Here is a 14445-nt window from a genome sequence, read left to right as displayed (position 1 = left end):
ATAATAATTACTTTTCTTAATACTAATATGTGTCAAAAGTCCAAACGATTTATAATAAAAGACAATAACATTAATTTATAATTAAAAGATAAATATTTTTAAATTATGGTGTAATATCAAAAAAATAAAGTAATAGTAAAATTTCATGATTAATTGTACCGAAAAGATTTCCATAATTAAAATGAAGAAATGTAACCAATTTTTAAATTTCTATTTAACTCACAGTATATTTTGTTTTTCTAAAAAAAGAGAAAGAAAAGGTCAAATTTATTATAATTATTACTGCATATTATTAAAGTAAATAAGTGAATTATTTATACCAAAACTTTCTGATACAATAGACAACAAAAAGGTTTATAAAAATAAATAAATGCAAGTAAAGTAAATATTATATAGTAATATATATAAAATGACTTATTCAAAGACACAAAATTGAGTTTTTTTTTGTACAAGTTAATCTGAGATTTTTTATTTGAGGAAATAAAGCTGAAATTTTATTTGTAACTTTTTTATTTTATTTTATGGTAGAATTTATACATAATTATTAATTAAAAATAAAAATTTATATTACTATATTTAAAGGATATTTATAATTGAAAAGTAAATATTAGTATAAATTATGGTATGAAATTAAACAATGAATAGTCGTTAACTTTTAGAGTTTATCATCATATATTTTTGTTAAAAAAGTGATAAATATGTATTAAATTCTAATTGAAAAAAGTTAAGTATGTTTAAATAACATTTATATTATTTGTTTTAAAAAAATTATGTATAAATATCAATAATTTATTTATGTTACTAATTCATAACTATAAATAACTTACACTTATTTATTCAACTACTATATACCCACCAAATAACATTTGTATTATAGTTTAAAGTATTGTTATCATTATTATTATTATTATTATTATTATTATTATTATTATTATTATTATTATTATTATTATTATTATTATTATTATTATTATTATTTTGTGATGATAGTTAAAAGTATTATCAGTAGATTAATAACTTAAATTTATAAATGAATGTTACGTATTAAATAAATTTATATTCAGGTCGCTGTTTCTAAGTCAGTGCATTTTAGTACGTTGTTTCTAAAACGCTTCCTCCTCAACAAGAATCCTATTATGTCTCTGCATCGCCGCCATGAATTTTCCAACACTACCCGGTTCATTACAACTACGGTATCTTTTCATCTCTTCCATACAATCCTTCACCTCCTTTTTAAACTTCTCTCTTTCCTCCCACTCCACCTTCGAAGCTCCTATGCACAGCCACCTATACGCTCCTATGGCCCATCCCACCTCCACTGCCTCTTCAATATCATATTCCAATAACCATTTGATTTCAAATTTGAAGGAATATCTTGCCTATCTTCTTGTGATAACAAATCATTAAAATCTCCTATAACACACCAAGGCAAGTTATACATGTCACGTAGCTGTAGTAACATATCCCAAACTTGTCTTCTTCTACCTCTTTCTGGATATCTGTAATAGCAAGTATAGAGTCTTGACACACATTGTCCTTAGTAGATGACTTTTTATATTAATATATATTTTGACTTAAAAAAAAGTATATGACTAGAAAATAGATAGGTTTTTCTTTATAGTATATATAATTAATTAATTAATAAAAACGGAATAATTAACTAATTAATTTAAGAAAGAAAAAAGAAAAGTAACCGTCGATTGAAAGGGAGAGGAAGTTGAAGTAACCGCTTGGGACTGGACTGTGTAGATAAGTGAAATGCATGAATTGGGGTTAGTTGGTTTTAAAAACTCAGAAACAGTTATGAAAAATGAGAGAACAAGATAATTCCGATCATCACAGTAGTGCAGAATTCATCATGAAAGATCACCATCATCACCGTTCATCTTCTTCTTCACTCTCCGGAAAAAAGAGAAAAGAAACCGAATCTTCTTCATCAGGTATCAACAACAACAACGATAGCACTCCTCGTGCTTGTACCGAATGCGGCAAGAAATTCTGGTCATGGAAAGCTCTTTTTGGTCACATGCGTTGCCATCCTGAACGTCAATGGCGAGGCATCAATCCTCCTCCGAATTTCCGACGACATCAACAGCAACAACAACCGCATACTCACAGTCACAGTCCTTCTCAGTTTTCAATCATGACGCAGGAAGATCACGAAGTTGCTGCTTGTTTGCTTTTACTTGCAAATTCAAATTCGAAGATGAACAACAACAGCATCAACAAAACCGCTAAGCTTAAGGCGGTTGCGGCAGTTACTACGGGGGCTACTACTGTGGATGATTCATCGTCGGTTATGGATCAAGAGATTAACAATAGTAATACTCATTTTGTGTGTTCGTGTTGTAACAAGGTGTTTGGATCGCATCAGGCTCTTGGAGGACACAGAGCGAGTCACAAGAATGTCAAGGGCTGTTTCGCCAATACAACTTCTTCACCACCAACAACAGTACCCGCTTCCACTAGTAAGATGATGACGTGGACACAACAAACTCAAGGCGGAGGAGAAGATCATGCTTTTATCGATGGCGGTGGTGGTGCAGGTGCTGATCATCATGATGATGAATATAACCACCACTCCACGATGAATTTGATGATTGTACCTCGTGACGGTTACAATGCTGACGTGGAAGGGGAAACGGTTAATGAAATTAGTGGAGGAGGAGGACATAAGTGTGGAATATGTTTGAGGGTATTTACAACTGGACAAGCACTTGGTGGACATAAGAGGTGTCATTTTGATTCATCTAATTCTAATTCTGTTACAGCAACAACTTCTAACAAATCATCATCTCTTAATGTTGATCTGAATTTCCCTTTTCCTCCTCTCCCTCCTCCACCACCTTCTCCTCCCGATGATGATGATTCTTCACCTCTTACTCTTGATTTGAAGTTAGGACTTTGATTTATTTACTACTTATTATACTAATTACTACTTCATATTGTTTTAGTTAATTAGTGTTATTATTAGTCACTGTTTATGTTCATTCAACTTATTAATTAACTTTTAGTGTATGTTTATGTTTTGTTTATTTATTTATTTATTTATTTGATGTTCTATACATTCAATTATGCTATTCTTGTTATAGATGTATACAAACTTTTGCTTAGCTATAGTTTGTTCTAACTTGAGCTATAGTTTGTTAACGGAATTTTGTTATAGATGTACTTTCTTTGGCTCTTCAAGGAATTTTTCGTGGTTTTAAGGATACCAAAACTCCTGTTATATGTCTAGGCAAGTGTTTGGTTTAATGTGTTTTTTTTGTTGTTGATAATTTTGTGTTTTTGAACATCTTTTCTGTTTTTTGGGAGTCTATCTTCTGCATATGCTCTAATACCTTGTCATTATATGCTTCAAACTATTCAGCATTTTCTTATCCTTTTGAAAGCTCTTTTTATACTTAGTATTCATGTATAGGCTGTAATTGCTGTAGTAGTAGTTTTTGTTATTATTATTTTTATTTAAAGAGATTGCAAAAATCTATACAAATAAATACTATAGCACCAATCACTACATCATTTCCTTGTTTTGGTAATAATCTGCTTTAAAACTTTGATTCTTGGCTTATTGCTTGCCTTTTGAATGCCTTTCTTATAATCATGATTCCTGAGACAGTAGTTTGGATTTTCTATCAAGCTCGCATAAATCATGTGAAAATTTCATTGTCCATAATTGTGGCTTTACGGCCTAATGTTTCATATTGCAAGCATGTAAAGTAAGGAGTGCTAGCACAAAAGTCTTTTTGCCTAAGAACTTAATTGTACGTGTTTGAGAAAGCTTCCGTCTGTAAATTGTTTGCACATGATAGGAAGCTTGATATGTAAAGACGGGAAATAAAGGCTACTTTGTTAATCATATTGGAATATAGAAAATAAATGCATTACGCGTGCTATATGATGTAATTGGAAAGTTACATGTACAGCCTTTGAGATAGGAAATGTTCTTGTTATTATTGTATTTTTTTTCTCATCCAACATTTAGCATGGCTGAATGCATTTCATAAGGATAAAATCATCCATGGCATGTTCTCTGAAGAGTGAACAGGTATTAATGATGTTTAAATTTGTTGGAATTTATATTTAAAATTGGAGAACATTTTTTTTTTGATATCTTAAGGGTGCTTGTTTTTTAATGTGATTCAATGATTGGTAAAAATTTAAAATTATATTCATGATTTTCAGATAATGCATTCACGTGTCTTCCTAATACATTGATGAAATTGCAGGCATTGGTAATCTTTCAGCGGTCTTTTTATTTCCCTTACTTATGTATGCACGTGTCTTCCAAGGTCATTAAGCAAAGCAGTGGTGATCTTCTCTTTTGATATGGACATCATATGAATGCACACGAAATCCGGCATCTGATACCATGCAAACACACCATTTGAAAATCCAACAACCAACATGTCTAACCCTCTATGATAATGGCAAGCCGAAACCTTTGCTGGCGTCTGATTAAAACAATCCTTCCTCAACTGTTAACTCCTGAATGTCCGTGAGAGCTTCCATGAGATAGCTGTGACAGAGCAGCAGGTAGATTATTTGATGAAAATTTTCCACTAGAAAGACTTGATGTAGGTTGCTGAACTGCTCCAGATGGCATGCTGTTTAATGATGAGTTTCTTGATGTAAGTGTACTAGGCATGTTAGGAATGTTAAAGCTCCCGTGCATGTTGTGCAACCCCTGAATACCACATGTGTGCTGATAAATTGGCGAGGCTGCACCAGACTGACTAGAGAATGATGTAGTAAAAGAACGCCCAGCGCCGTCTGGAAGATTTGAAGCAGATCCGTTCAGAGAAGACTGCAAACACAGCTATTAAGTAAACCGGACATTGCAGGAATTTCAACAGATCAGGCAACAATTCATCCCCGAGACAAGAACAATGTGTAGAGTCTTCTCCTTGAAAACAATCACCAACTTGCGATCGCGAGAGGAAGATCACGAAAAAGGTGAAATGGATCGATCTGATACGAGAATTTGGAAACTGAATTTTGTCTCTTGTGTAGGAGTTGCAGCAGTCATATGTTTATAGTCGGTGGCTAATTGAGCTTCCTGAAACATCGATGTAGCATCAGTGACAATGGATTGGTTCTTGTCATGCCCAGAACACGGCTCATACCAATCTGAATCAAGCACTAAATCTGGCCGAGTATTGTTCAACAGAGACGTGATATAATTCTCACTGTCAGGGGACCATACATGGTCGATATTCTCTGATTTCACCATGTTGCCATTATCAGTCTGAACAGGTGGCTGTTCATCCAGTGAATTTATGTTGGCACCAACAGCAGGGAACTCGTTCAATATTGAAGATGCGCCAAATGGAGACACAGGGTCGGCATAGTCTTCTCATTATGGCTCATACATGCTCCAAGCTGAGAGGTCATCTCTTTCACAGGGAGTTGCAGTAGATGAATTTGAACTTCTGTCATAATATTGGTTTTGGGAACTGCTCGGAGTCTTCCGCTGATGAAGTACAGATTGCAGCAGGCCACTATTTTGTGGAGAAGAACAATCTGACTCCAGTGTACTAATTGGTGTAGGAGACTTGATAAAATCATCAATTGAGTCAAGTAAAGGATGTGGGGGAGATGTACCCCAGCTACCTAAATCAATTTTCGGATATTGGAGTGATTTTGACTCCGACTTATATGCACACAAGTCTAGACCAGTGGTCTTAACAACAATAATATCGCACTGTTGACTGTCTGTCCAAAAAAATCCAAGTATACTTTCTGATTCTTAGTGATTTTTCTTTTCACTGCAGCACTACTATCTTCTGATGTTGCCTTTATCCACCACCAGATCATCAAGAGCATATTGTCTCATCGAATTCCATTTCCTTTCCACAAACTGGACAGTTGTCACTTCTCTCCATCCAGTCATAGATGCAACCAAGGTGAAAATGATGAGAGCATTTTGTCATTATCTTGGGATTCTCTTTAGTGTATTCTTCAAGACAAATTGGACAGATATCCTCTTCTTCCAATGATGACGTGTAAACGAGCCCAACTCCATGTGTGTATTTTGCTGATGAAAGTCTTAATGCAAACTTAGAACGGTATATCTTCAATTCATCTTCTCGGGCACATTCATTCCATTTGTCTGCTGAGTTTAGAGGCTCTGCATCATATGGTAAGGGCCTTGGAGGAGAACGGTACATGTCCGATAGAGAATTATCAAGTGAGGTTGCAAATGTCATGGATGTGTTCCTTGAAGAGATGAAGAAATTGAAAGTGCTTCGCCTCTTCGGAATATTGATGCACACGTATTCAAAAGATTCTGTACCAAGCAACTGAGACACACGCCGTTCCTATACGCAGGATTATTTGGATTCACATAATCTTCTACATCATCACAGCTCAAACAACAGCAAACAGAGCCCATTATTCCAAATAGCTTCTAATCTTTCCCACTCCTCAACCAATCAATAGAAACTAGATGGTCTTACATGTTTTTTTTTTTGAGAAAAAATAGTGTCCAACAACATCGCACCAACTATGTTTTCCATCCTTCATAAGTTCATATACACTTGCAACATGGATAAGAACACTGTTTATCTTGCTCACCTGGAAGTGTGAAATTGAGAAGAGTATACAGAAGTTTTGAGATGAAAGTTTGGATTTTTCGGCCAGAATTGCTATGAAACTGCGAAATTGAAGCGATACTGTATTTTGTTGTTGTTCTCTTTCTTTTTGTAGTCTTCACAAAATCTTCTTATTTCAGCCAGCTGGTGTGGAGGAAGCTCTTTGATGTCCACTGCCAAGTCTTCTTTTAGCAAGCCACCATTCCGATCATTGACATCCTTACCTATGGGCGAATTTTAATGTCTTCGTTTTGAACAAATGCAAAAACATGCTGACTCTCTGAAATTGACAGGGCATTGCTAAAAGCTGCTGTGTTTTCAATTTTGTCCACCAACACCAACTCACTTCTATTTGTAATTTTAACGAAAATGAACGTTGGAATTGATTTAAAGAACATTGGAATTGGTCTTTAGTTAAAAGAGCAATGAAATTGATTTTTTCATTAAAAGAACATTGGAATTGATTTAAAGAACATTGAAATTGGTCTTTAGTTAAAAGAGCAATGGAATTGATTTTTTTCATTAAAAGAACATTGGAATTGATTTTTGATGTGAACAACCCTTGAAGTCTTGAAGGCAAATCCTTATCGAGGTCTGGAATTTGCTTAAATTTATCACCTAATGATTCCCCAAAAGTTCCAAAGGGAAGTACTATATGATTAACAACTCTCCATTCTTAGTATTCAAATCATACATGTAAAACGTTGAAGAGCCAACAAAGGCAGCTACATAAATCACTTCAAGAGACTGAATAATATGGTTAACTTCAATGCTAACAAGTGCCCTAAGGGCATTGTTCAAGGAATCTATAAAAAGAAAATTTGTCTTGAAAATACCCGTCAAACACTTGTAAAAGTAATAAATACACAATTTTATATGCAAAAGTTACCTCTTTTGATTACTTTATCAATACCCCTTACCATTGTCCTGTACTGTTACAGAAACTTTGGTCTCTTGTCATGCTTTCTTTCATGTTTTTGATTTTTGCTTTGCACCACAGGAGAAAAAGCTGATGGAAGAAATTGAACGGCTTAAGGATGAAATCCATGGTTGTGATGAGAATGTCCAGAACCGTAGATCGAATATTACTTCTATGGAATCTCAAATTGCTCAGTCACGTGAAGGGTTTAATATTTATAAAGAAAAGAGAGATAGACTTCATGACAAGAGGAAGTTCGTATATCCTGTCGTTTTTTGTGATGTTTGTGTGTTTTTTGTGGATGAAAAACGAATTGTAAAACAGAAGTTATCGTACAATGAAAGTGTAGGATGGATTGTAGCAAAACTAAGTGGAGAAAAAGTACATTACTTCTTACTTTTCATTGTCAATGAGATATTTCTTATGAATTGATATTATTATATTACAGGTCTTTATGGAACCAAGAGAATGGATTAACTGCTGAAATTGATAAACTGCGAGCAGAAGTTGAAAAGGCTGAAAAGAGTCTTGATAATGCAATTCCTGGCGTGAGTAGCCTATCTTAAAAGCTTCTTTTAACGTGATACTCCATGCATAAAATGTAAAGGTCCCTTGTGTATTCCCAAGACATTGCACCTTTCACTACCTGTGAGGTGCTCTGTGCTTGTTTATTGCATATAGTTTTGATTTCAATGATTTGTGCATACTACATAATACCCTGTCTGAAAGAAATAAACATGTGTTCATAGATGTAAATTTATGTCATTCTAAAAATAAATAAATAATATTGACTTTTCCTCTAGGTGTTTTTACAAGTATCTTTACATCATATAGATGCAATAACTTCTAGTCCAAAAGAAACTGCAGAGACTCTTTACCTCCAAAAATGATATGACATTTAAGTGATAAATGAAGTAAAGTGATTCTAGTCTGTGTTGGCAGTACTTCTTATTTTTTAATATGCTAAAATGGGGAACGCGTTGCTACAAATATCCCACCATGGCATGGAGGGGTCAAGAGAAGAGTCAAACCTATTATGGATCTCAGTGTTTTGTTTATCTAAAGATTGAACAATGTTGATTACTTAGCATTTGATAAAAATGTACACTATTATTATCTGTCCAGTTTGGAGATGATCTGTTATGATGATGTTTCTATAGACATATTCTCAGGGTAGGTTGGGATGATTATACATCACCGTGTTTGACACTCTACTATAATATGCAGGATGTTAGAAGAGGGTTGAATTCAGTTCGGAAGATCTGCAAAAGTTATAATATCTCGGGAGTTCATGGTCCAATTATTGAGTTGCTGAACTGTGATGAAAAATTTTTCACCGCAGTTGAAGTGACTGCAGGAAACAGGTCTCCCTGTAATTCTTTGAATAAACATGTTTCACCACATGTCACATTCATAGTGTATTTTTGTTTTGGATAAGGGGATGGGATAGATTTGGCACATCCATAGCATGTAGTTTTTCATTTTATCAACTCTAGTATTTGTTTCTGGCCTGATCTTTTTATTGGATTTTATAATTTTGTATATTTGGCTTGATTTCTTAATTTAACTTTGTTTTAACAGCTTGTTTCACGTGGTTGTTGAAAATGACGACAAGTCAACTGAGATAATTAAACATCTTAATCGACAAAAAGGTGGACGCGTTACATTTATTCCACTCAACAGAGTAAATGCTCCTCGTGTCACTTATCCACAAAGTTCTGATGTCATACCTCTTTTAAAGAAATTGAATTTTAAACATGACTACACTCCGGCATTCAGCCAGGTACTTCTACTCAAGTGTTGTTTCTTATTTACATATGGGTATATGGCTCAGTGTCTTTAGTTGCTATACATTAATTAACTTAATTCTAAAATAGTTTATCTTAATTCTAATATGGTTTATCTGGTTTCATCATAACATGATAAAATTGATGCAAGTGAAGCGTGTTGAATTAGGACAATGTGATATTAAAGGATTATTGTTTTATTTATAGGGGTTATTATGTTGCTATTAATAATTTTAGAACTTTGTCTTAATTTTGAAATAACGAAGGTTCCTCAAGTGCATGGGTGCCTATCATATTTTTTTTATCACCATTGGGTTATACTCTCTCAGTCTCAAATTATAAGGCATTGCAAAAAAAAATTTCTTCCAAATTATTAGTCACTCTGCAATTCCAATACAACATTAATGATATTTATCCCAATATACCCTTTATCATTTATTACTTTATCTTCTAATTCTAACTCATCCTTACATAACTGGTTTATAGTGTTAGGGGTGTCCATATTTATAAACACTTTTCAAGTTTTCTCTCTTCATTGTGGGAGTTGAGTTTTTACCCATATTTATAAACACTTTTCAAGTCTTCTCTCTTCATTGTGGGAGTTGACTTTTTACCCATATTTATAAACACTTTTCAAGTCTTCTCTCTTCATTGTGGGAGTTGAGTTTTTTCAGTACCGCCTTTAAGTTCAACACTATTAGTTTAGGGTGTGGATTATCTGGAGACTGGTCTGAATTGATAGACTTCGATACTATCATGGTTGTCAAATATGGGATCTCTATATATCATGGTTGTCAATTATGGGATCTCCATAAAGATCGTTAGGATATGGAAAAAGCCTAAATCCTGGGATCGTAACTTGGATAGTAAGATCCCAACAAATAAACAAAAATTATAGAAATAACTAGAAAAAATAATCTTAACATAAAATTCTCATTAACTTAATCATAATAGCAAATATTCAATCAAAAAAACATAACTTTCTCAAACATAATATTCATAACAACAAATATCCAATCCAAAAAAACAAGACATGGTGAAATTTTTTGAAAAACTCTGTTTTGTAAAGAAGGAAGAGGTATTGGAGAACAAGGATAGAAAAGATGAGAAGAATTGAATGATTTGATTTGAATTTATAGAAGAAGTAGATGAAGAGAAGAAATCTATCAATTGAATGATTAATCGTTTCTGAATTTGTTCTCAGAGTTCCAATGTTTATTGTGGCAAACCCTAAAATATGTGAGCCTGCCGTGAGGGTTTAATTAATGGGTCAGTTCTGGGCCGGGTCAAAATAAAAAATGGATCGTTGGGATATCATGAGAAAATTTTACCTTGTACCCCTACAGTTAGCCCCATACCCTTACAAAATTTTAAAAATTCTCATTCTACCCTTAATTGGTTTTAACCAATTTACCATTTCATTTTTACCATTCAGTTGAAAATTTCAGAAATTACACTTTCACACCCCTCGCACCGGAACTCCTGCAAAAAGACTTCCATTCTCCTCTCATATTGCTAGCACCATCATACCCTTAGCCACGAATGTTAGAAACATCAAGGTTATGTCGAGAAAGTATATCACATATTGCTTCCTTAAGAGTTAAAGATGTGGTGTCTTTAACATGTGCCACATCAAAAAATCTCTCTTGTATTAAACCAACTTTATCAACAAATCTTTATACAAAAGTCATTTGTTCCTTTTTTTACTCATCACGGGCTTCATCAACCACGATACAAAATTTGGAATCACCAATTTCCTCACGAATACTCTTTTTCACCCTACTAAAAAGAATTTGCAAGAGCTCTTTTTGAATTTGATGTGAAGTATACTTACAATTTTGTGGAGCATTTTCCAACACAACTTTTGCAACTTCATCATTATAGGATGCTAAAAGTTTCAATAACTCAAGAAAGTTACCTTGATTTCTTGATTTGCTACTTTCGTCGTGACCCCTAAAAGCACAAGCTTGTAGTGTTAACCAACGAACAGTGTCAATTGAAGTCTTGAGTCGTAACCGATTATTCATTCTTTGACTTGAACTTTGCACTTGAATAACATTTCTAATATGACCATCTTGATTCAACAAGTCTTGAATTGCATTGTTGTGTGGTGAGCAAGGATCCTTCCTTATGTGTTTAAGAAAGGAACAATGTTTTCCATTCCTAACTTTCTTCCAATTTCTAAAACCCATAGAAATAAAGACAAGTGATCCGGGACGTCCACTTAGTTTTTTTCTAAAAAGGTAACATGGTAAGCAATATGCGGCATCTTCAGATGGTGAATATTCTAACCATGATGGAAATATGCTAAACCAAGTATGTTGAAACCTTCTCGGATGATCCTCGTTACCGGACAAATGATAGTTTTCTAAATGAATTTGATATGGACCCCATTTTAGATAAGCTATTCGTATTGCATCCACTTGATTTGATGGATATTGCCAAATCGGAGGACGCTTTCCAAAGAATTTTCAAAACCATGATGCTCTTCAATTGTTGGATTCTCAAGAACTGTTTCAGATTCGGATGTCGGGATTATAATTTCTTCATCTCTCTTCTCTTTCAATTTCACATGCTTTCCTTTTGAAAAAAGAATCAATTTTCCTATTATTCATCTTTACTCTTCCTATAATATCATATTAGATCCAAAAATCAATTTAGAGAACATAAAAATTAATCAACTTAATTAATCAACTTTAATCCGTTTTCAAATACGGGTAACTTCACTATTAGAAATTAGTAGCAACAATGATTAAATAAACCTTATTACAGTGTATAACTATATTTGTAAATTACAGTGTTATGAATTGACTTAATAAACCTCATATAGATTATTTTAACACATCAAGAAAGAAGAACCCTAAAAATCTCAAAAACACAAATCAAGCAATCACTTTAATTTGTTACTTTTTATAAAAGAAGAATTAATAAAGTTTTTTACCTGTTAGATGTCGATCACTTTAATCTGTTCCGATTCCGGTGCCGGTAGCAAACCCATATGAGAAAGAAAGGAAAGGTAAGAGTTTTTTACCTTATCTGTATTTTAACCTAACTTTGAATGAAAAATAAAAAATAAAAAATAATTTTAATTTAAAATAAGGATGTTTTAGTAATTTAATACATATGAATTAAAAAAAAATAAAAAGTTGAGGGGTGACCGTGGCCTTCCCACGTCCCCCCTCAGTTCCGCCACTACCTGGAGGGCTTTTGATTCCAATCCATGCTCATGGCTTGGCGTTCAATGCGACCATAACAACCATGTGGTTTCCCTTAACCTCACTGCTCATGGTAATTTTGGTCAACTTGGACCACAAATTGGAAACCTTTATCACTTGCATACTCTTTTGTTGTTGGATAATGGTTTCTCAGGAAAAGTGCCTTCAGAGTTAAGCAATTGTACTTTGCTTGAGAATTTAGACCTTTCTGGGAACAAATTCATTGGAAATATACCATATAGTTTGAATAAGTTGCAAAATTTACGGTTTATGAGTTTGTCTTCCAATCTGCTGACTGGTGAAATTCCAGATTCCGTGTTCGAAATTCAATCTCTAGAAGAAGTGAATCTGCACAATAACCTTCTTACTGGTCCTATCCCAACAAAAGTTGGAAACTTGACTCAACTGTTGAGATTGTATCTATATGATAATCAATTGTCAGGGAATATTCCTTCATCCGTTGGTAATTGCAGTAAATTACAGGACCTTGAATTGTCTTTCAATCGTTTGAGAGGCGAAATTCCGGTAAGTGTTTGGAGAATTCAAAGTCTTGTGCACATCTTGATTCACAACAACAGTCTCTCCGGGGAACTACCTATCGAGATGACAAATCTCAAGTATCTAAAAAACATCTCTTTGTTTGATAATCAGTTCTTAGGAATCATACCTCAAAGCTTGGGAATCAACAACAGCTTAGTGAAGTTGGACTGCATGAATAACAAATTCAGTGGTAATATCCCACCCAATCTTTGCTTTGGAAACAATTTGTTATTCCTCAACATGGGAATCAATCAACTTCAAGGTGGCATACCCTCTGATCTAGGAAGATGTGAAACTCTGAGGAGGTTATTTCTCAATGAAAATAATCTCACCGGGTCTCTTCCTGATTTTGAAAGTAATCTGAACTTGAATTACATGGACATGAGCAACAACAATATGAGTGGACCGGTTCCATCAAGTTTGGGAAATTGCGTAAATGTCACATACATTAATTTTTCATGGAACAAGTTTGGAGGGTTCATACCATCAGATCTTGGTAGACTTGTGAATCTTGTGGTTTTGGATCTTTCTCACAACAACTTGGAAGGTCCATTGCCTTCTCAACTGTCAAATTGTACTAAAATGGATCATTTTGATGTAGGGTTCAATTTCCTAAATGGATCTCTCCCGTCAAGTTTGAGAAATTGGACAGTCCTAACCACATTGATTTTAAGAGAAAATCAATTCACAGGAGGTATCCCACAGTTTTTGGCAGAACTTATAAACATTCGCGAGTTACAACTTGGTGGAAATTTGTTTGGTGGAAAGATTCCTCGATGGAGGGGGAGATTGCGCAATTTGTTCTATGGATTAAATATGAGTGCTAATGGATTGACAACTCTCGCTGAGTTGTCACACCCGTGCTATCACCCCATCCAAACAGAGTGTACGCCAAACCTTTCTAGGCATAGAGAAAACACAGGTTTTGGATGCCACGGGCCTTTGCACCTTTTGAGGTGTAATCAGTCCTCCCAATAATGGCAATCAAAAAATCTTTCGGAGAAAACCCATTAGGGACCGCATCTGATCCGTACAGTGGGAGTCGGAGAATACCGGCTAACTCATCAACAGAAAGCTCATGATAGTTATTAAAAAGGAGGAAACGTAGAGTACCAAAGTAGTACTTTATCGTGTTAATACACCGATTTTCCAGTTGGAATTCTAGTGTGATGCGCTCATAGGTCGGTGCTTCGAGGCTTATGAATTTGTAAGACCCCAATTTTGACCCTAAGATCCCTCATGTTATCTCATCATATGCATTAGCTTTGAGATCACACCTTGGAATTCTCCTTGCCCTTCATCCATTGGGTTTGCGTTGGGAGAGATCACCAACCACTTTTGATTGTATCATACTTTTTCTTTCATTATTTACTAACCAAAATACCAAAAAT

At 34.3% G+C, this 14445-nt stretch overlaps 2 protein-coding genes, 1 non-coding gene and 1 pseudogene across 3 annotated transcripts; 3 read left to right on the top strand and 1 right to left on the bottom strand.

The window, feature by feature from the left end:
* The first annotated feature begins 1777 nt into the window (after positions 1-1777).
* On the top strand, positions 1778-2908 carry LOC127121824 (zinc finger protein ZAT3-like). Its single transcript, XM_051052260.1, has one exon. It carries the CDS (start codon positions 1811-1813, stop codon positions 2906-2908), a length of 1098 nt encoding a protein of 365 aa, XP_050908217.1. The 5' UTR covers positions 1778-1810.
* Positions 2909-4115: 1207 nt separating this feature from the next.
* Positions 4116-7886, bottom strand: LOC127117964 (E3 ubiquitin-protein ligase At3g02290-like; annotated as a pseudogene).
* LOC127124754 (small nucleolar RNA snoR35) lies at positions 4699-4779 on the top strand. Its single transcript, XR_007804222.1, has one exon. It is a non-coding gene; the product is annotated as a small nucleolar RNA snoR35 (small nucleolar RNA).
* Positions 7350-14032, top strand: LOC127121823 (leucine-rich repeat receptor-like protein kinase PEPR1). The gene is made up of 7 exons (XM_051052259.1): positions 7350-7448; positions 7594-7844; positions 7961-8060; positions 8740-8876; positions 9094-9295; positions 9390-9493; positions 12484-14032. The coding sequence occupies exons 1-7, from the start codon at positions 7350-7352 to the stop codon at positions 14030-14032; spliced, it is 2442 nt and encodes an 813-aa protein (XP_050908216.1).
* The last annotated feature ends 413 nt before the right edge of the window (positions 14033-14445 follow it).

This window comes from Lathyrus oleraceus, chromosome 2, assembly GCF_024323335.1.
Source record: "Lathyrus oleraceus cultivar Zhongwan6 chromosome 2, CAAS_Psat_ZW6_1.0, whole genome shotgun sequence".
Lineage (NCBI taxonomy): Eukaryota > Viridiplantae > Streptophyta > Magnoliopsida > Fabales > Fabaceae > Lathyrus > Lathyrus oleraceus.
Note: the sequence above shows the minus strand (reverse complement) of the source record. Positions and strands in the feature narration are given on the sequence as shown.

Bases quoted from the DNA above. Each gene is read 5' to 3' on its own strand.
- LOC127121824 (XM_051052260.1), top strand. From the start codon at position 1,811: ATGAGAGAACAAGATAATTCCGATCATCACAGTAGTGCAGAATTCATC.
- LOC127121823 (XM_051052259.1), top strand. From the start codon at position 7,350: ATGGTTAACTTCAATGCTAACAAGTGCCCTAAGGGCATTGTTCAAGGA. The intron at 8,061-8,739 runs GTGAGTAGCCTA...TATAATATGCAG, and splicing joins TTGATAATGCAATTCCTGGC to GATGTTAGAAGAGGGTTGAA. The intron at 9,494-12,483 runs GTTTTATTTATA...GTCCCCCCTCAG, and splicing joins TGTGATATTAAAGGATTATT to TTCCGCCACTACCTGGAGGG.